The 22,586-nt window shown below is 36.8% G+C and overlaps 1 protein-coding gene and 1 long non-coding RNA gene across 14 annotated transcripts in view; one reads left to right on the forward strand and one right to left on the reverse strand.

Annotated features, from left to right (window-relative positions):
* LOC127477957 (uncharacterized) overlaps window positions 1–22,586 on the forward strand; it is a 60,836-nt gene that overhangs the window by 1,791 nt on the left and 36,459 nt on the right. For all 5 annotated transcript variants that reach the window (XR_007907076.1, XR_007907074.1, XR_007907075.1 and 2 more), the window contains exon 3: window positions 83–173. This is a non-coding gene — a long non-coding RNA (uncharacterized LOC127477957). The remainder of the gene's footprint in view (window positions 1–82; window positions 174–22,586) is intronic.
* EVI5 (ecotropic viral integration site 5) overlaps window positions 3,291–22,586 on the reverse strand; it is a 75,729-nt gene continuing 56,433 nt past the window's right edge. For 8 of the 9 annotated variants that reach the window (XM_051802493.1, XM_051802533.1, XM_051802522.1 and 5 more), the window contains one exon: window positions 3,291–4,554. In XM_051802493.1, the coding sequence (XP_051658453.1) occupies window positions 4,249–4,554 (306 nt within the window). In that variant the 3' untranslated portion in view covers window positions 3,291–4,248. Of the gene's footprint in view, window positions 4,555–9,839; window positions 9,850–22,586 lie in introns of all 9 variants that reach the window. The other variant, XM_051802532.1, reaches the window with a different exon arrangement.

Below are 22,586 nucleotides of genomic sequence, written 5' to 3' on the forward strand. Positions count from 1 at the left end.
GCTGGTGCACGATTGAACATAACACCGTAGTTTCCACATAGATTGTACAAACCTCTATCTTACAGGTTGATTTTTTTTTTAGTCTCCAGGATTAGCCTAGTGGCTCTCCTAGGGGATTTGCATCATCCTCTATCTTCTCCCGAAATGAGTTACATTATTTGGAGCCTCGACAGGTAAGAGAATTAGCAGTACATCCCATATAAAATGTGGGAATTTTTATGCTAACATATCTCTAGGTTATTCTAGCTTAAAATAGAAATGTGTGAGCATCAAGTTTCACTAAATCACTAACACAGTCTCTGATACACAACAGTGATTATATTAAATACTTCAGAAAAACATGCAATACCTTCTGTGTTGCAGTTCTAAAAAAGGGTTGAGTACTGATCAAAATCAATAGTACAGAATTTACAAAGTGGTTTTGTTAAATTTATGCAAACTCCTACGTGAATGCTTCTTTTAATCACTTTCATAGCAGTTTATTTAATACAGGAAATTGCAGATACAGTTGAAAATTGAATTTAGTGGACAATAGTACTTTGTGGATGTGTATGTAGATGAGGTCTGCTTTTTGTTTAAAAAAAAAAGTGACCAATGAGAATAAAGAGTTGTTGAGCTGTGAATGTAATACATGCTTCTTATCTTCACTGATGTACTTTCTCCCACACAGTCATGGTCCAAATTTTTCACAAATGTTACAAAGCTTCTGACATATGAAATGACTTCAGTAGGAAGAGGTCTAACCATAAATGCTATTAGTACTTAAAATACTCATAAGAAAATGCAAATTAATTAGTGAAGGCATTTGATTATCAGACTGGGGAAATCACAACCATTTTCACTACATAAAATTGTAATTTACAATTACATAAAATGTAATTTACATATAAACCCCATATATAGCAGGGCATCCCCCTTCCCTATTTCACCTCTCTTCTCAGCTGCAGCACTTACATATTCAAGAATCTTGAGTTTTCATGTTTACGTGCTTTTTTTTAACCTTATGATTTTAGCGTTAGCATTGAGCTTTTCCAGCCTGCATTTTAAAGCAAATCTAAGCAATTAGCAATGTTTGTTAGAAGGTCATGGTATGTAGCATAATTAATGTTTTATTTATTGACAAATATATTGTTATGCTGTTAATAACTTGACAATATTCTCATGCACAGTCAAATTATAATACATACAGCAAAGAGATTAGTATCTTTTTTTTGCCAGAAGAGTTGCAGAAAAAGCAGGATGATGCTGAGCAGCTTGTCTTGCGCTGTCTTCCTAGGATAGTCTGTGTATAGCCAAGTCTTCTGAAACTGCAGCATGTCCAGTGACTCATTTTTATCACTAGATGTAGCTGGTTGACTTCTGTATTTCCCTTAATATTTTTATTTATGCTGTTATTCAGTATCAGTATTTATTCTGTACTTTAAGACCACAAAAGTTCAGGAAATAACTCTTGGTAGCTAATCTCATTTGCTATCACTTGAATATTAAGGCAGTTATTGCAAAATCATAACACTTCACTGTTCAAACAGAGAGGATTTTTATGGCTCTTCAACTGAATTTTGTGCCTGCCACTTATTACAGAAGATTACCTTTAAGAGAGGCTTGCAGCTGGTATTGATGACAGGCAACAAGACATTTGTCACCTATCCTCTTGGGCAACAATGATCCAGGTGCAAACTTAAGTTAGCAGATGCTCGTTGGAAGCAAAAAGACAATTGTTACTCATTTGTGAACAAAAGTGCTCCTAATTTGGTTTTGCATACATAAAATTTTTATCAGGGATAAGAATCAGTGAGCTAATCCACCTGAGAGCTGGCAATTCCCACAGGCTATACTGGGAACAACATATAATCAGTGGTAGGATGTGGGGAAATTTTGCAGAAATACTGAAGCAAGTTAGGAGCTGCAGACATCAGTAATTTGGAATCTGTCACCTACGTGCTTTAAGATGTAAATTAGATGCACCTGGGCAGATACTACAGTTGAGAGGCCCAGAATGTGCTACTTCCATGCAGCCTTCTCTATCATTCTTTGAAAGTTTGTTAATCTCCTCACTCGCGCTGTTTCTTTCTGAAAATACATTCCAAATAAAGGGAAAGGAAATGCCTCATGGGCCTGGCAGATGCATTCAGCAGTATGCTTCCACACTTCTGCAGTTTTAAACAACTACACTGCTGCTTGTGAGTAGCAAGACAGTTAACATACATGCTGCCTATCAGAACCAACTTGTGCGTGGCTTTTTTTTTAATAGAACAGTTGCAAATATTGCTAAAAGAAGTCTTAAGGATTGCTTAATTACATAACATGGCAATAATGGAATATTAAGAATATTCTTGACTAGAATGTGTCTGAGAGGGCAAGTAAGTGTTCATATGACAACAGGAGAATATGTTGTTCTGTTCAGGTAGGTGAAGCCATTTTACTGGATCTCAGTTTTCAGGAGACTGAAAGCAGAATGCTCAGCTCAGCTCTCACTGCTTTGCTCAATCACAGCTATTTGGTGACAGCACCAATAGCTCACTTCCTACATAGGTCTGCAGTATAAACTGTAAGAAGACTGAACTTACATATTTTACACTGCATTGACCATGTGTTCAGTAGAACTGTGAGAAAATTCTCTTCTATCAATTTATAGAAACGGCAAAAAAACTTTCGCAGGACAAGGAAACTTACAGAAAAGGATCCTTTATTTGCAGCGCTGGGTGCAGTCCCAAGCCGCCCGCCTGGAAAAGCACACCCCTCCCCGAGCCCGTGTCTTTCTTATACTCTTCAGTTACCCAATATCTTGAATATTCAGCAGGTAACAAGTATTTTACCTTAAAAGGGTACTTTTCAAACTGGCGGGTGGGTGTCACCCTCCCACCTGATTGGCTCCTCACTTGATTGGTCCCACCTGATTGGATCAGGGCATACCCCCTGTACAGTTTGATTGATTGGTGACGTACCCCTCTGTACATGTACAGGGGGACCCCCTTGTACAAAAAGACACGTGGCTGATATTGTATCCTACCTCGGCCGCAATATTCCCTTGGTGTACAGCCCTGACGGGGCCTTTCACCTTACAATCTTCGCGAGACGCCTGAAATAAAATTAAATGGGAGGTAAGAAGGAAGTCCCAACACCCCGTTTCCTACTTACATAACTTTACTTATAATAAAACCAGATTATTTTATTTCTCATAAGAACTGAATAATTTTTCACCTTATTTGAACCCATCTAGAGGCCACAAGTGACTATGTGATAACCAAGGACTGTAGCTTGGAAGTGACTAAACAGTAAATGCTGCAACCTTGTTAAATCATGAAAAATTTATTTTCATTACATATACATGAAGGTAAAAGATTTCAGTCAATAGTGTTTTGAACAAGCATTTCTGACACGAGCTTGTTAGTGTAGCTAGGCTGAAACTGAATGTAAAGTTAGTGTTTTGCCTTTATTTAGTAATTCACTTCTAGTGTGTATATACAGAATTCATTTTCCTGTTAGAATACCAGAGACAGTAATATTGCAACATTTACATTCCTCATATAAAATGGTGTAATGTACATTTTCAGCTTGGTGTAGATATATAAATATGTACAAAATAAACATTATTGTAATTAATATATTTCAGACCAGTTATTATTTAGCAACATCAAAAGCAGATGCACGTAGATTTAAGTGAAAATGGTGAAAACACCTTTATGACATTAGTGACCATTATTGGCATACATGAAGTACTACAGATAAAGGCTTCTCTTTCAAGCCTTCTGTGGGCATCCAATAACTTTAGTAAAAAACCAAAAGTAATTGAGAAGTATAAGGTAATTTTATATATATGTGTCATGATCAGATGGTTTACTAGGGTCCATCTTGATCACAGAAGGATAACAATGTAAAACATACACTTTTGTTCAGAGCATAAAATATTGCACAAAAGCAATTTCTTTTGAGGAAAATAATTCCCGTGTTTGTGAACAGCAAAAATGGTTCTTATGCACTAAAGAAATAATATATTTGCAGTTTCTAAACCAAAGAACATTCAGTAATACTGTCAGAACTGTCATCCATCAGCTTCTTCCCAGCCTGTTTTATGGCAATGGTATGTCATTAGCAAGATTTGGCAAAGAGAGAAGGCAGACAAACAGTACATCTATATTCTTATCACAGGCCAGACCAGATCCAATAGTTGCCTAAGCTAACTGCTGGATGGTTTCAATTTCAGCCTTAAAGAACTAGGAAAGTCTTCAGTGCTTGTCACAGTGATAATCACACAGTAGTAGAGTAAGATTCCATTCTTCTCTGCTTAGAAACCATCTTGTCTGAATTCCCAGTCTGAAGGGCACTTTCCTCAGTATCACTGTCACTGCTGTCTACAAGCGTGTGATCCAAAGCCATCTGACCAGTCCTTCTGGGTAGATGAAAGTTCACCCCACTCTCCTGTATGGAGTTAGTTATAAAATCTTCATCAGAAGAATGAAATGATTCATCGTCTCCTGTGAAATGGTTGACAATGTGAATCCCATCAAAAGTGGGTTGGTCTGAGAAGTCTCTCTGGCCTTTTAGACATTTGATCTGTTCAAAAAAGTGGAAATTAACAGTTAATCAGAGCTCAAGAGTCCAGTAGTAAAAAAACCCCAAACAACCAAAACCAAACGAAATCAAAAAACCAAACACATTTTCAAGAAATGTATCACTGAACTCTTAGTGGATAAAATTAAATGTTAGATCTGGAAGTAGCATGTTTGATGATCACTTCAAGTACTACAGTTTTAAGGCTTAATAATGAAGGTACCTAGAATCGGTAATGACAGATCCCTCTATTTACTGCATCTTTAATATCCCCACAAGGATGGTTTCTATTTTCTAGAGTGGCCTATTTGTTTTGACAGGACTTTTGGCCTTAACATCTGCTTTTACAGGTCCATTCTCTCCTGTATCACCTGACTTCTCACTTGAGAACTCCCTTCCCCTATTCCAAAGAGCGGGGTCCCAAGTGAATATTGCCAGTTTCACACAGCCACAGAAGAAAATCCCAGAGAATATGTTTAGTTCTGTCTCCACTGCAAGATTGTCTTAACTATCTAGTTCAGATCCAATGAGATTTCAGATCAAGCAGTATGAGAGAAACATTTCTTCGTACAGCATGAATAGATTGTAGTTGCAATTTTAAGAGAACATCAAACAAGACAAAAATGACTGTCAGACCATAGACAGATAACATTTTAATTCAATGCACTATGGAGTAATACACTATTACAACCACGCATGCAAGCTATTCAAAACTAAACCCTAAAGTGCTGAAGTCTCCTGTTAATTTAATGAAAAATAACTCACGGATGACATTCCAGAGGTGGGTTGGTTTTGTGGTGTTTGTTTGTTTGTTTGTTTTATAATTTCACTTTTATTAGCTTTTAGTAGCAACTGTCCCTCAGGGTCAGTTTAACAGTATAAGAGTATTAAGATAAAAAATCCTGAGGATGGAAAAAAACATTAAAAATGAATTACAGAACCCTCCTAATGTTACTCCGAAAGCTTAAAACAGAAGGTGCACCAAGTGCTACTTTGTAAGCAAGTTTTCATAGTAAGAGAGTTGGAGAATAGAAAGAATAAAATGCCTGAAGAGTTTCTTTACAGAAATCTATTTGATGATTCAGAAATCTGAAGCAATATTCACTTTAATAATTAACGAGTGCATGTATGTCCTCAGTATTGAACACCAGTGGGAGATTTTTATCTGTCCATTTGGGGAAGAAGGAATCTCTGTACTTACCGTGGGCTTGTGTAGAAGAGAAAAAGGAGTTGGAAAAAAATCACATGAGTCACAATCACACTAGCTGCCATTAAATCACATGTTAACAGCATGTAAAAGCTTCACCTTTTAATATCAGAACATCCCTGTTAGGAATATGGATACATGCTGCAGATCTAAACCTTGTTTACTATGTGCACTAACATTAGTTTTTTGCATTGTCTTCACATACACATAGGCTGCAGTTGTTTCATGAGGTCTTTGCTTATATAAAGGCAAGCAGAACAGAGTTCCACATTTGCACAGCGTAACTCATGATGCAAGCAAATTAAGCTTATGCCAGATATTAGATACTGGACAGTAACATATATCTGGAATAGATAATTTTTACTAGCTTATATACCTAGATACAGACAGCCTGATACAGACATTCTTGTGTTATTTAGAAATATTATCTCTGAAAATATCCTGCAATATGATCAGATTAGCTACCACATGAATTTTCCAAAACAGCTATCAATTTTAGTCACTAAGAAAATAAAACAGAGAAACCCAACAATTTCTCTCCGCCCTCACCACAGGAAAAAAAAAAGATCCACTGTACCAGTGACTACAAACTTCATATTAGAGTAGGAAATTATATGGTTTTAGGTCTGCAGAGCTGAGCCATTGGTTCACCTGCAATTATAAAGCTGATACTCAGTGTTAGTTGTTTTGAACACTCAGAAAGCCAAGCCAGTGACCTCAGATGTTTTCCTGAAGCCTTAAAACACAATACCTTTAGATGAATATATTTCGGTAATATGACAAAATCATGGTTTTACGGTTTTAGGTAGTAACCTTTCCAAATGGAGAGTCTGTGGAAAATGCTGTTGGTGAAAAAATCATGAATAGACACAACCTTTGCCAGTTCCTAAAGGAAGCTCAGGAAAACACTGTGGTGTTATCTTTGTGCATCCTTTCATTAAAATAACAAATCTGTGACCTTCCAGAAACACTTCTGATCTGCAGCTTCACACTTGCCTGCCTTTTTTCTCAAGTACTCCTCGCATCCAAGGGGAAACAGGTTGTTATGAAGAAACATAAATGTACTGCAGAGAATATACATGACAATCAATGGTAATATCAATGGTCACAGAGTTCTGTAACTTCTGTCTGCTTGAGACATGGCCACCTCAGCCAGAAGCACAGACCACAGCATAGAATTTGTATTATGGGGATCAACAAGCTGGAGGGCAACACTGCTGAAGAGGACATGGGGGGCCTGACACACAGGAGGCTAAACGTGAATGCACAGTGTCCCCGGGCAGGGGTAAAGGCTAACAACACACTAGGCTGAGGTGACAAGGGCACAACCAGTACGGCATGGGAATGGATTCTTATCTGGCACTTGTTAGACTGCATCTCTCCTATTCCACACTGGCTACCTCGTTCCTTCCTCAGTACAAAAGATTAATGAGAGGCACCAAGACTTAAGGGTTAAGGGGCAGGAGCTTATACTTTAAGCTAGCAGAGAGCTGGATCTTCACTGAAATGCATGGTGGAAGAAGAGACATTGATCATAACACAAACCATAAAGTTGTGTTTGAATGTGAAGGGAGAATATTTGCTATAAGGCTAGCTAAGAATTAGAATAGGTTGTTCAGAGGGTGTGGACTCTTCATGTCATTAAGTTTGAACACCCAACTGACAGAGCCCTAAGCAACCTGCTTTGAATTCAGTGTTGGTCCTGTTTTGAGCAGGCAGTTGGACTAGAGGCCTCCCAGGGTCTCTTCCAACCTGCTTCAGTGAGATGCATGAAAAGCACAGGCAGTAGGACACATATTACTGCTCTTTATGGGAGCCATTTTGAGTTTGAGAAGTTGAGATACTTTGTACCTGCCCAAGTTGTTGCATTTCTCAAAGATGTAAATGCTGTCATTTGAATACAAATGCTTTTACATTAAATATCAGTACTAAATGTCTGTATTTATTGCAAAATCTAGACTTCAACAGAATGTTACTTTTATTTTACAATTAGAAATGCATCACTGGAATCTTGAAAATACTTAAGTTGTTTTTTCAATTGAAGGTAGAATCTGTTTTGCACTGACTTTTAAACTTCAGTGTTGATGAAAGCAAGTAATCTTCAAGAAATTAAAATTATTTAACAGAATAGGTGGGAACAGCTGTGCACTATTTCCAGTTTTGTGTACTTTCAGAGTTGAAGATAGTTCAGGGGCACTTCAATCGAATATTTGTTCAGGAGCATTTCTGAAGGAGCCTAATTATTGGTAATTTCTGTTGCAACAGAAAGGCTTTATAAGGCTTCTCAAAGCATTTGAAACAACTTGCAGACAGCCTGTGCTCCAGTGCAATTAGATAGCAGTGGCTAATATCAGCATAAGGCTCTAAAATAGATGTTCCTTAAAATGAAGTTTTGCATTCTCACATAACTTTACAGTCAAGCAAGTGAGGCTCTGCACTTTAACAGAAAAAGGAGTATCTTTTTTCAAGGCAGGAACATTACTGTCCTGTTGGTCCACCAGCCCAACATCATGTCTCCAGCAGTGACAACAGAACTTTCATATTACCAAGCCCCCATCCACTTGTCTAGAAGTAGTTGTAGCAAATATAAGTGCAATCTCTTACTAGCTGCTTCAGCATACATTTATAGACCAGCTGTCCATGACTGATGATTTTCTTTTTATTTGCTGTGTACCTCCACAGCTTCCTGTGGCAGTAAGTTCCAGAAATTCCTTTATTTGTTTCAAACTAATCTCCTACTCTTTTTAAGTAACTGCCCCCGAATTCGAATAATGCAGGAACAAGTGGTGAAGAGCAGTTCTGCGGTCATGATTCTGAACCTTATGTCACAATGCCTCCCTCAGCCCTCTCTCTAAAACAGATGAGTTCCACTCCTTTTTAGCCTTATGAACAGGCAGCGATCAAGACAGCTGCGATCATTTCAGTTGCCTTTTAACTTCCCTACAGGCCTTCTTTAAACTCTCTACATCTATCTAGATACCAAGTGGCAATACAAACTCCTTAATTTGTTTTTTAATATACTTCCTATTGATGCCCAACATTGCCTTGTCCAATTTGGCTGCTACTGGGTGCTAAGCCAGTGATGTCACAGGACTCTAAAAACCAACTTGAAAATATCTTTCCTGATTTGTAACTAACAATTCTATGTTTGCCATCATGTAGGTAAGGCCTTAGATTTTGCAACTGATGAATCACCTTACATCAAAGCTCATCTGTCACTTTTTAAGACAGACTTGAGATTCTTGCTGTCAGTGTTTCATTTGAACATGGAAGAAGAGTTTAAAGTAGGAACTAAAGCATTATGCCAAGATTTGCTATTCGTGTAGCCAGCATATCAAGACAATGGGAAATCCGGTTAAGGACTCAGAATGCAGGATGTGTGGACCTAACCCAAACATACACCTCCACACCCTAGTTCCACTCTATCCTTTTCCCTGAAGGAAAAACAACCCTCTTCTTGCAGTCATGTTGAACAGAGAATAGACTTCTGTTCTCTTTTGTACAAAGAGTCAGTATTGATTAAAGGCTTTCACTTTTGGGTCTGCTCCTCCAAGTGAAGGGAACTAGATCTCTGTCACTCCAACAAGTGACATTTAAATGAACTTGTTTCTTACTCTTTCAGTTTTGCAAGAATCTCAAATCTGATCACATCTGTGAAAAAAAACCAACTGATAAAAATCCAGGTCTGGTAAACCCATGTGTTTTGCTTTGAGTTCTCAAATCCAGGTCATATTGTCTAGATGACTGCAGCTTCAACCTAGTTTTCACTACAGCACATTCACATGGTCTTTAGGACATTTCAAAGGGTTAATAACTTTATATGACCAAAATCTATGTCATCATTATCCCTCGAAAAGCCAGCTGAATCAAGAGCAGAATCTTAGTAAGGTGTGCATTTATATACATACTCTTGCCTAAAGAATTCAGCATTTTAAAGACAAACTGTATGTCTGCTGGTCAACATATGAAAATACTTTAGTTGTACATACTCTTAACAAGTAACACTGTATTTTCACAAATTCAAAAGAGCTGAAAAAAGGCTAACAATCAGATCCTTGAATCTCAGAATAAACTTTCTTACCTGATGCTGACTGCCTCATCGAGCCAGGCATGAAGGAGAAACAGTAAAGAGAAATTTAGAAGTTTTAAAACAATTCATAAGGTCTTCTATATTAAATCATAGGTTTCATAGTTTGAAGGGTGCTATTCAGTTGCAAGACCCTTTGTTTTTTTTTAACTAGAGAACATATGTCATATTTTCAAGTGGCACTTTGTGAAAGAGTTCTGCTTAAACTCTTGGAGACATTTTTATGTTGCAACCTGTAGGACTTTTTAAAGCTAGGAGTTCAGTGGTGAAAACTCAAACTAAAATGCTACTGTCTGCTCTCTTTAAAAGGCTTCAGTTACTAATTCTTGAAATTTACTCAATTCTGAAATAGTAAAGACAAGTTTTAACAAAACTTGCCAATAAATATTTAATATACAATACACAGGTGAGATCAAAATATGATAAAAATATGACCACTGCCTCAGGTGAATAAAATTGGTTTTGGCAGAAGGCAAGATGTTACATTTTTATTTAAAGAATAAAGATACTGAATTCTTAGTGCTTTTACATAACAAGAGGAATCTAAAAATCAGAGTTCCCTCATTATTTTTCTCTACCTTAGTAACAGGAACTCTTCATAAGATTTCATACTTAAAAAACAAACCTGTGTCAAAATTAGAATGTTGCTGAAAGTATGTTCTAGCTGAAGAAACAAGTCATAAGCATTTTCAAATACCTGTCCTATAATGCATAAAAAGCATTGTCAATTTGGCAAGATGAAAGTAGAGATTTAGAAGTCAAAACCTAATTAGAAGCCAAAAAAAAAATCAGTTATGATCTATTAAATTATAATTACATTTAACATGAATAAAAGCAATTTAATTGGAGTTCTTAAAATGTCCTGAGACTGTCCACAGCATCTAATGGGATCCCTTATCATATATAACAGTTGACTGCTACTTAGTGCTGACTATCCCACTTGTAATGACATTACTTCACTTTAAGGCATACAGTAGTACACTATCACTACTTTAAAATCACTCCCAGTAACTTCTTTTGGAAAAATGCTTATCTCAGGAAATTAAGTACTTGGAGCACCTTCAACTGAATTAATGGAAAATATGTTGTCATTTGGGAGATAAATATCAGTCCAGACAACTGTTACATCCAGCAGGTACAATGCAGAAGCATTTCTGCACATGCACACAAAGGAAATGAACAATGTCAAGGTTGCAGGCCTTTGCATGCTACTTTTTCACTTCCATGAACACAAGCAGCTCCTTAGATATCTTAAACTCTCTGAAGCCCATTTTTAAATACAAGGTTGAGTCACATTCATACTGAAACCATCACAACACGAACACTGCACAAACGGAGACAAGGTGAGCTAAACGAATGGTTGCAGAAACTAATAATAGCAATCCATCATCTAAAGCAATTCTTAACAAGTTTAATGGCTGTACAGCTACAATGCAAATAGGATTTCTAAACTTTCCCAACAGAATCAGCTTCCTTATGTGAAAAGGACTGCTAGACATGCATTGTGACAGAATTGTATCAGAGCATTTTAATGAAAGCCATTTTTTGACAGTCTGAGATTTAAAAAAAATTAGGTATGGTTCAATTAATCCTGCAAGAAAGAAAAAGTTTAAAGCAAAACCAAACCAGCTTTAGAAGACATTCTTCATTTTCCTCAAGCATGAGGCAGTTTTTACCCAAACATATGGATCATATGCAAAAGACTATCCTATGTCTTTTCCTGACAACTCATATACCTTCAGATTACATGTAAAATAAGATTATTTGTAAAAATCAACAACACATATTGTATATAGTACGATATTCTTTGCTTAGAAATAGTGACACATTCTCTAACAAATTTTAAAAATATATGTTAAATTGGCAGTGTGTTATCTTTGTAACTGTATTAGGACAAAGCTCGAAGTTGTGGCTTTTATTTCAGCGTCAGTGAATTTCCTGTTTCACTTCAGTTAGCATTAAGGGCTTTTTTCTAAAACCATAGCTATAAATGCAGCCATAATTAGGATTAACAGTTTCTAAGTAACAGCCATGATCAGTGCCAGACAAGGGTCATTCTTGGAAATTACTGATGATTCAAGAAGCCCAAACAAACCTGACCAAACAGATGCTGAATCCAGGAACTCCCATTTACTCGATTTGCTCCCACTACCCAATCGCTGTTGTCCCTCCTGAGGAAGAGACTCTAACAACCCTGGACTCACTGAAAGGTGACAGCTGGGAGGGGCTTCTCCTCTTTGAAATCCTGGAAAAGCTACAGAGATGGGACCTCCCCCCAGTCTCTCAGCAAAGCCATTCTGGATTCTCCAATGCTATATCTACCCCTACCGATTTAAAAGATGAAATGGAGACCTCAAAATACATTTTTTAGACCTCAAAATATATCCAGACAATATGTTAAAAAAGGGGGGGCAAAGGAAAGAGAAATCACAATGAATCGTGTCTTCGTTTTGCTGTGAGGCAGACATGCAAGATCTGCAATAGTTGGATATTCTTAGTAGAGAAATTCAGGAAATAGGTCACATCTTCATTTATTGCTTTCACACATCTTTTTGTTTTCTTTTCAATTTAAAATATCTAAACTCTTCAGAACAACTTTGAGTCTTCTCAGATTCCCTAAAGACATTCTGCTTCATCGTAAAACCTAACTAATTTTGAAATTGATACAATAGACAATGACATTCTCAAATAGGAAGTGTTAGTATGCAGCTCTCTTTACTGCTCCGTTCCCTAAGATTTAATTTTGTGCCAAAAGCAAAAAAATCCCAGCAAATTAGCTAAATTTTTCTGAAATCAAGCTGTTCAGTACACTCTAATGGGTGTTGAAGAACCATGGACATCAGGAGGGAAGTGAATACATTTAAAAAGGCATTTAAAAACTCTGGAAGACTATTTCAGGGAAGTTTTATAACGCCACTAACAAAAATACTTTTCCCTCTGGAGTTCACCTAAACTAAAAATATTAAAGTTAGCCTGAAGTGTTTAGGGTGATGGTTTGACATAAATTTCGGGTCTAGCAGACTAGAGCCACCACTACATAGCTCTATAGTTTGCCTTTGCTTCTGCCTTTCCCCCACCCCCAAAGGTGATATTTGTAAGGCAGTACTCAAGTTTCTCATCAGGGACTAAATAAAGAAATTAAACTAGTTAAGGAAAATAAAGCAAACTGAAATTGCTTAAAAAAAAAATCCAGTGCATTAGGTGCTGTGACTTAAGAAAGCAGGAAATGTCTTGATCATGCTTACAAAGAACATGCAGTGAGAGTATTTCAAAAATTTGTTTGCAAAACTGCTTCCTTTTCTTAGCGTTAATGAATCACCATTAAACATTTCATTTCTCATAAAAGCTTTTTTTTAAAGACACTTTTAAAGTCTTTGATATATACATTAATTCATTTCTTTGTCTAAAAATTTTCACCCAGCTTTCAGTGAGATGAACAAAATGTTGATTATTAGGGAGTCCAGCAATGACCTTTGAAATCAGGTTATTAGGCAGTCCCTGTAAGATCCCTACAGGAAGAGCCAAGCTGCATTCTAACATACTCAAGACTGTCTGGGACCATCTTAGCACATTTGGCCATTTATTTGGGACTGAGTGTAGCATGACAAAACCAGGAAACCTGCACAATCAACAAACAAGTGATATGAGTTAGTGATTCTAGAATAGTGCAAGTTTAGTGGTTTCTATAAAGTATTATTTATAAAGAATATAAAATAGTGTCCTAAAGAAAATTAAGTCTGCTTTGTAGAGATGTGTTCAGAGCTGTATTTGTTTCCTTCCAGCATTATCTCATCTGGCCCCCCAAAAATTTTATAATGGTCATACCAAGATAAAAATCTGTTGACAAAAAGTTTTAGAGGACTTGGTGGAATATTTGGCTTCTTATCTTGAGGTGTAATAAAATGAATCTTGGAGAAGAGTTAATTTTGATTTGCTAGAGTTTTTAGGACAAGCAGAAAGAAGCAGATTGGGAAAGTTAGTTTTTGATTACTTTCAGTATAGCAGAAGTGTTCAAAGGTGCTGATTTTCAGCATATTTCATGGTAGGAAGACTGCAAGTGTCCATATCCAGTTGTCTGCAGGTTCTCTTTGAACTTCTTGATCTGCACTATCTCAAAATAGTACAACTGGTCTTGGAGTTTGTAAATTAAATCCAATCTAATATTGTTGCAGTATTATCTATCCACTTCTTAGAGCAATTGCAGCAAAACACCTTGAAACTGGTAACAAAAGCTAATCAGAAATCAGAGCAAGTAGTAAACTCCAGGCTGGATAATCCTACTGTGGGTCTGAGCCAGAACACCAGTGAATGACAACGATAAATACCTGAACAGGCCTAGGCCGCTTATTCTGGCTGTGCAAATATGGCTGCTATTGCTAAAAGTTAACAACGCCAGTTAAAAACTGCCCTGACTTTTTTCCTCCATCTATAGTAGGCTTAAAAGCAGCAGTCATGAGGTACTACAACATTAGATGAATCTGCCCAACTAATCTTTAACTCTCTGGAATCCAAGATTAAGTATGTGATTAATTACTAGTCTCCTGTTTAATGAAAGTATTACCTTAGTTTTTGAAACTCGTACTTTTAAAAGGATGACCAAGAGTAACACACTAGTATATAACACACTGGTATACAACCTGAAATATTTATCTCAAATATCTGAAATATTTATCTCAGCTCCAGCTGTCCAGCTATTTATTTCCTATTGCTCTGAATGTACTCCTATATTTCCTGACTTAAGTTTTTATAAAAAGTGTTTTTTCAACATTATTATTTGGAGAGCACTTAAGCCAAAAGGAAATATGATGTTAAATGTATGTTGTGTATCAGTCTTACCATAGTCTGCTGTATTGTAAACGTGACAAAGATTAAAACCACCACCAAGTGTTCAGATCAGAAGGTTTTCAGTGAATCAGAACAGGAAACCAATAAAGCGATCAATGGGAGGTCATGATGTTTTGATCACTGCACTATATGGTTAAAGAATCTGGTTTTGATCTAGTGCTGTGTAATCAAGTTAAACTTTGAAGTTAGGTATCAAATATGCAATTGAAATAGCAACAATGCTAAGGAATACCCAACTCTTACACTATTTTCAAAAAAAGTTAGTATTTGGCAATTATAAGTCAGGTTTTATTTCTTGACGGAATTTTTGTAAGATTGGCAGGTTTGTTGTAGTGAGATTGTATGCAATTCCAAAGAAAGTTCCAAGCTACAGGCCTAGGAATTTTCCTTCCACCTACCTACTAGTTATTTATGGAAAGTTCCTAGAAACTCTACAAGAAGCTCTGATGGAAGTGTGTATTTGCAGTGAGGACACAACAACAAAAATAATTTAAAACAGCAGTATAATCATACTGAATGTACTGCAATTATTATATCCAAGGAAATACCTAAGTCTCAGTGCGCCTCTCTACAGTATGCATCTGTAAATACAAATGTTACTGAAACCTCCAGCATTAACTAGAATGTACTGCTGATAGAGAGACTGAAAATATACCCATTCCGGGCAACAGTTACAGGAAATGATCATTTCACACTTTTACTCTGTCCTTTTAAAGCACAAGTTAAACTCAGCAGTTTTAAATGGACTAAGTAAGTAACATTTTTGCCTCTGACTGCAGAAACTACTTTCGTTTGTGCTGGCTGCCACTCAAAGTGATAAAAGAATTTTAGGAGGGGTTTCTACCACATTTCCACTGTTTGCCTCACTTATATTCAGATAAGTTTACAGAGACCTATTACAAGCTAACACATAGCAGTCCTCTCTTCAGCTTGCTTCTCACCTAGGCAGCACCTAATTTTTGCAAGGAACAACCACTCAGATAAACCAGTAGAACCTCAATTCCTCGATTCCTCCACTTTTCAATCCCCAAAAACTTAATTTACAGAAACACACAACAGACCCTGACATAGCTCTAATCAGTACAGCAGACAGGTCACACAGTTTCAACAGTCAAGAACATTATTGCCAAGATAGTGAAATAACTTTATCTATTATCAGTTTACTTGCTTTAGCAATCCAGGCAAACTCTAAAGAAGGACACAATATAGCTATGTTCATCTTTAATGGTGCAATCAAGAAATACTATACTGCTCAGCAAGACAGATCTGGAACTTCGATGCAGTAGGACACAGTCAGAAAAAAAAAGGGGACAATGTGAAAACCATCAGCCATCTTCATTTATTTTATCTAATCTGTCACTAGTGGTGGTGAAACAGTTAAGAATCATGTGTCCCTCATCCAAGGAAACAAAGACAAGTTCCATTTGAGGACAGACTACATCAGTGTCCTGGTTACACTCTTCACATTTAGAGGTTTCCTTCACCCTCACAAGGGATGGAAAATATTTTGTTGATGGTGTTGTTACTGGGGGGAAGGGAGAGGAATCAACCTTACCTCATGCAAAGATGAAGATGGAGTTTGTGTCCAAAGATTCATGGAATGAAGTACCATCACTAAGGAATCAATTGTATCATTTTGGGCAAGTGTAACATGACTGTGTTAATTACACTATGACCACCCAAAGTTAATTGAATTAAACAAACGAGTTCATAAAATACAGAGATTCCATTGTGCCTTCCTTCTGACTGTTGATTGCTTAGTTTAACCAGACAGTTTCTAAAGCTAGTTGCTTTATTAAAGTCAGGACTAAATTGGAGAAAGTTACTGGATAATAAGACTCTCAATCTGATCAGTCCTCCACTTCTGTAACAATCTGGGTATTATCAAGCCAGTTTAACATCTGACTCTCAAGGACAAGTTGAGCCTAAGGAGTACAGCAATTCCCTTTTCTAAAGCATAGAGTGTATATTTAACTATCCTGTGTAGACAAAGCTGCTATGTTAGATTGGGTGTTTGCAAACCACATGACCTCACAAACGCTATCTTATCACATCACAGGTTCCTCAGACTGACCACAACCACTTAAATCAGACTCTGCCAGCACGGAGGCTCTGTAACTTTGACACATAACTAGTAAAGCAACTACATTTTTAGCTGTCCAGCAGCCTTGCAAGAATTTTACTTGTGGAGAGGGAAAAATCTGATCATCTCTTGTCCAACTGTGCTTGCAAGATATGGTAAAAGAAAAGCGCATGATTTATTGTGCTATAAACTTCCACCACAAGTTGAAATGCTTACTCTCTAAATCTGAGGGCTAACATATTTCCTTTCAGGGACAGCACTTCTTATCAAGTACGAAAACATTTATAGAGAGCCATATATTTTGAAAGCATTTGTCTAGTAAAACATACTATTAGAAGATGTTAATGTGATTCTCTTCTGTATTGAGAAACAAGTGCTTTGCAAGAGTTAATACGGGAGTTTTAACCAACATTATAGTTCTACTGAGAACTGTGGAGGGAAAACAATGTAAAAATTGACTGAAATAAATCCCATGCAGCTTAGTTGGTTTTATGAAAGCAAGCAAAATGACAACTTCGAAGAGACAAATACACATGTGCTTGTACTACATGAAAAAGAAATAGTACGCTCCTTCGAGAAGAAAGAGGGGGAAATAAGTTGTTGAGAGACTGAGTGAAAGAGCATTATATCTAATAACAAATATTACAGGAAGATTACTAGGCCTTTTTGGACTTGCTATTCTTGCCTTAGTTCTGAGGAAAGAAGTGTTACCTATTTCTGTTTCTGAGGTACCTAAACTGTGATAAATCCGATCTCCCATTCTCATTTGCCCATATGATCTGACCACCACTGTCCATCACCCTCTGTCTCCAGAGAATTTGAAAAAAATTCTAGTAGGCTGAACTGCAACTAGAATTCACTTTCCCCAGTTAATCCTCATATCTCCATTATTCTAAGGTATGTTATTTACTCCAAGTTATTTACTCTGCTTCTGAATGCAGTCTAGTGGTGCATCAGATAAGAGAACATTTGATTTGGGAAGCACTGAATTTGACTGAAAGGAATCCAAATAATAAAATTAATAGAGGAAAGAAATAATGCTTCCCGCTGGTATCCCATCTTCAAGCTCAGATGCTGTGATTGTGAGAGAAATAGGAGCTAGGAATGCTGCTGGAAGTGGACAACCCATCTGGTGCTATTCCAGTGGGTCACAAGAGCATCACAATTTTGTGCTCATCTATGACTGATGTGGAGTCATCATTTAGCTGCTTGTAAAGATGTTCCCTCAGCTCCTAATGGACAGCTTGGACCGAGGGTTCCCTGTGCCAGGGACCAGAACCACTCGCTGTCCCACAGTGATATAAGGTTATTAGCTAATAATAAAAAGAGGACATAATACGACAGCTTTTAAACACAGCTTACCTACCATATATATTTATGATATTTAAGATTAAAGGAACTGTTAATGTGGTTTATTCTTTCATCCTGGTACTGTAGTGCATTGAATTTTATTTAGGTATTTTATTGCGTGGCCCATATAGGTGTTTTTTTTAATCCTTCACACTGATGGGCTACAGTTTACTTTCCCTTCTCCATTTTAGTTTCAGCAGTGAAAAAGCCTAGAAAGCTAATGCAGGTTGCAAGATGTATCCTTAATTCAGCCATATTACCAGTTACTCCTTTGGTCACAACTTATGCATTATTTATCCTCAAAGTCATTACTTAAAGTGTTTTGAATTTTATTTACACAAGCAAAATCTTTTAAAAGCACAGTATTTAATCTCCAACTTTTATATCTTTTTTCATTAAGCCAATCTTAAAATGTTAGCTCACCAGGAGCATGATCAGACCATGAGATAACACCTATATCAGAATCTTGCTGACTGCATTAGGTTCTTAAAACATACTGTATCATCCATTCCTAGATAAACTCTATGTATGTGGGAATGGAAGAGTAGTAAGCTAATGGTCATTACTTCTTTGAATAGCCATCAACTTTTCAGATACTGAAATGGGAAATACCTTTAAAAAAATCCCCCTTTCTGCATTGTCAATATGCAAGAATTTAATCACTAGAATTTCACTTAAAGGTACTATTATAAAGCCTTTTAAATGCCTCAGAAATTATTTTGGCAGAATAATAATGCCCCAAGTAATTTGCCATGTTATTCTTTTCCATCAGCCAAGCTGAAATATTGTTAACTGGACTAGTTTGTAGACAGTTTTCTAACTGTTGGAACAACGTGCCACACTAACATCAGGATTTTGGTTTTCATTCAAGTACCAAACACATGCATAAGATTTGCACATTAGAAAATCTCATCCTTGCTTCCTCTCAAAATATTACAATTAGTTGTCGAGAGCATATCTCAATACAGAGAAACGGCTAGGAGAAAACTAGCTCTGAATTCTGTCTCTGACAGTGGTCAATAGCAGATGCCTGCAGAAAAAAGGCAAAATATGAAGTTTCCCAGAATGTTCTTCCCAAACTCCAGCAATTAGCTCTCTAAATTCATGGGGAGGGGTGGGAGGTGGAATCAGTCCCTGCAGATGCACAGATGCCATAGTATAATTGAAAAACAGGCTGTTTTGAACATCCATATTTCTGCTTCCTAAGGAAAAATGTGCTAAGTGAAGGAAGTGTTGTTTCTCTTCATAAAGCTGTCCTCTAACACAGATACCCAATACACAGACGAATCATAGCTTCATGGAAAAATGCACTGAAAGGCTTTTGTGGATCTCACTGTTAGGCAGAATTTAGCCTTTAATATGAAAACCGTCATAAGCTTAAAACAAATCCCCATTTGAAATACTGTAGTAGTATAAATAAGAAAATGCAATTTAGGAGCAAAACAAACTCATTAAAAGATTCTGAGAGACACAAAAATCAGCTAACAATATGACAAACTTTGTAAAGTTTCATGTGAAACAACTTAAGCACTTCAGTCCGAAATCACAAAGTCTGAAAGACTGGAAACCACTTGCTTTTGTCTCCAAAGGTGTCTTGTGGTCTGCCAGTGTAGTTTGTGGGTAAGCACGTCAATTCTAATCTTTTGTACCACTCCTGTAATCTAGGTAACACATGCAAGCCTTGCAACATCCAACAGGAAGCAGAGGCAGCTGCTGGGTAATATGTATAAAGTGATTGCACGTACAGAGGGGTAGTGCATGAAATGCAGAACTTCAGCAGTTTATAAATCATTTAATTCCATTCGGTTTGAATTAAAAGGAAAAAGTGGAAAACTACAAACACCCTCTCCTTGTTTCCTCAGTATGTGATTTGTGTTGAAAAGAGAAACAACTTGTTCGAGATTCATCTTACTTTTAAATTTACTTAGTGGAAACTCGTAACAGTCCAAAACTTCCAGTGTATTCATTTCCACATAGGATAACAGCTTTACTTCAGTACTGCCTACTGAGTGGGATATGTTCTTGAACAGTAAAAATGTACCACAAAAGTTGCTTTCACTTATCATTTTGGTGTCTAATCAAAGGCAACTTCTGTGAAGTATTACCACTCCTTGTGCAGTCTGAGAATATATAACTGTAGTATGAATCGTGCAGTATCTGTATACTCATGTCATTTATGTCACATTGATCAAAACACATGAGCTGGAAAGTCAAGTGACAGAATATAGTGCTCACTAGACCTTGTTTCTCCTGTGCCAAAGACAGGGCAACCAAGCTTCCGTACTTACTGGCAAGAGTAACAAAAGTTGCTCCACAAAAGCTGTAGCCTGTTGGGACTGCACAATGAGAAAGCATTTTAGGCTAAAATCCCACTAAGCTGGAAGATAATACTGTAGAGATAGCTTTAAGAATGGAAGGGAATTGGAGGAAGAAAGAAAACGCTAGGTGAAAAGATTTCAATTCATGAAAAGAACAAATGGCAATTGGACACAAATTTCTGGAAAGGCAGACAGAGTATCCAAGTCCAGTGCATATTAAAAAGAAGTTTACATCATGACTTCCTGTTTGTGATGATCCTCAACATTTCAAGTTCTCACACTAGTTTCAACCTTCAACAATAAAGTCATAACTCACAACTATCTAACAACTTTGTGCCCAGCAAAGCAGAAAAGGTAGTACAGCACTAAATATACAAAACTTATCAATGGATTAGCTACTGGCTAACTAGAAATACTGCAGTCTGAGTATCCTTTCTTTATGCATCAGCTGTTCTTCAAATGTTGAAAGGTTGTGTAAAAGATTAAAGGATAGCTGTCAGTAACTTTCTAGGGAATGAACATAAAACCTGACATATATTTACTAAAGTTAAAAGTGCAAGTTAATAATAATTGATCTATATGTATTTGATCTCTGAGTGAAATTATGGTTGCACTGAGGAATTTAAGAATTAATTCACTATTTTACATAACATTGTATGTTACACTCAGTATTAAGATTCTAACCCATATTTGGTTGTTCAGGTTAGTGCAAAGAAAGAGGTGCATGTAAGTAGATCGAAGATAATGTCCATGGAATCAGAATTGTTAAGGCTGGAAAAGACCTCTAAGATCAGAGTCCAGCCATTAACACTGATGTGTTCACCACTAAACCAGAAGCTTACAGAAGTCTAGAGAATCTAGTAGAGCAGAAGCCTGCAACTTCTTGTTACAGTGTTCTCAAAGCTCAAAATATTGTCTGTTTGCTTTCCTGAAGTGTTCATAAAATACAAGTTTAAGACCTACTGTGAAGTAGCCAATATACAGTTTAGCTTACTGTCCCACAGAAATCCTCTGGTTAGGTGTAAAAGGAATCAGGTAGGCAGCTTGTTAGAACAGGTCAAAAATCCAATATAGTAATTCCATTTATAGTTATTTTACTTTATTTGAAATGGAAGAAAAAAGGCATTGTCTTTTTCTATTTAATTTACATTGTACATTTCATAACTTTGTACCTCATTGGTTCAGTTTTGGGTGCCATACCACCAATTTCCAGTATGTGCAGTTTTATTCAGTAACAGGAACACAACTTGAATTTACTTCAAGTAAGTCTTGTTATAATATTAATTGAAGACTGACTGTAGCATTACTATTCCTGGATGAGTAATAAAAGCAGCTGAAATTTATCCTTTAGGCTGCAAGCTGCACTATATTTAAGACACATGCAAAATTTTGAGCTCTGAAAAAGATGACCAAAATTAAAAATTTATTTTTAAAAAATTTTGTTCATACTTTTAAAAACTTCCAACCAATTGCCCTTTGTAATTTGAGTCCATTGATCTGAAATGATATGCAGAGTTCCAATACGTGGCTGATTTAGGTCACCACAGTAGAACGGCTGAGAGAAATATCTGAACTTTGAGGGTCTAACTCTTCTCCACTTAAAAAGTCAAGAGAAGTTACAGCAGCAGCCTTTGGCACCTGTGCCATAGTCAACTCCCACCCCCACACCACCTTCTAGTGGAGAGAATTCAGTTTTAGTCGCTGGGCAGTACTAACAACTCTCTCTTTGCTGTTCCTTTTGGTGTTCCTCACTGATATTCTAGGTTTGCCCTGTCCCTGGCTTGCAAATGCTGATGAAACAGTTTAAAGTTACAGCATTACAATATATTAGAAGGTAATCATACAGTCAGCAAGAGCTCTGTTCCATTTCCAGTGCCTTTTACATGCTAACCAGTTGGGAGGTTGTGGTCAGCATGTCACATACACCATCACCCTATCTTCAGGAAGATGAATTTGCAAACGTGCAACGTTTCTTTTAACTTTTGCAGAAGTAGAATCAAAAAGCAGCTAGCCAAAAAGCAAAGCACACAGTCATTAATGGATGTATATATGAAGGTGCCTCAGTGCAGATTTAAAGTTGTTGTTGAACTGACAGTGACTAAATTATTCTAATCTTTACATTTACCAGTTGAGGGCAAACATTTT

This window comes from Manacus candei, unplaced genomic scaffold (genome assembly GCF_025592945.1).
Source record: "Manacus candei isolate 608988 ecotype Guabito, Panama unplaced genomic scaffold, ASM2559294v1 h1tg000005l, whole genome shotgun sequence".
Lineage (NCBI taxonomy): Eukaryota > Metazoa > Chordata > Aves > Passeriformes > Pipridae > Manacus > Manacus candei.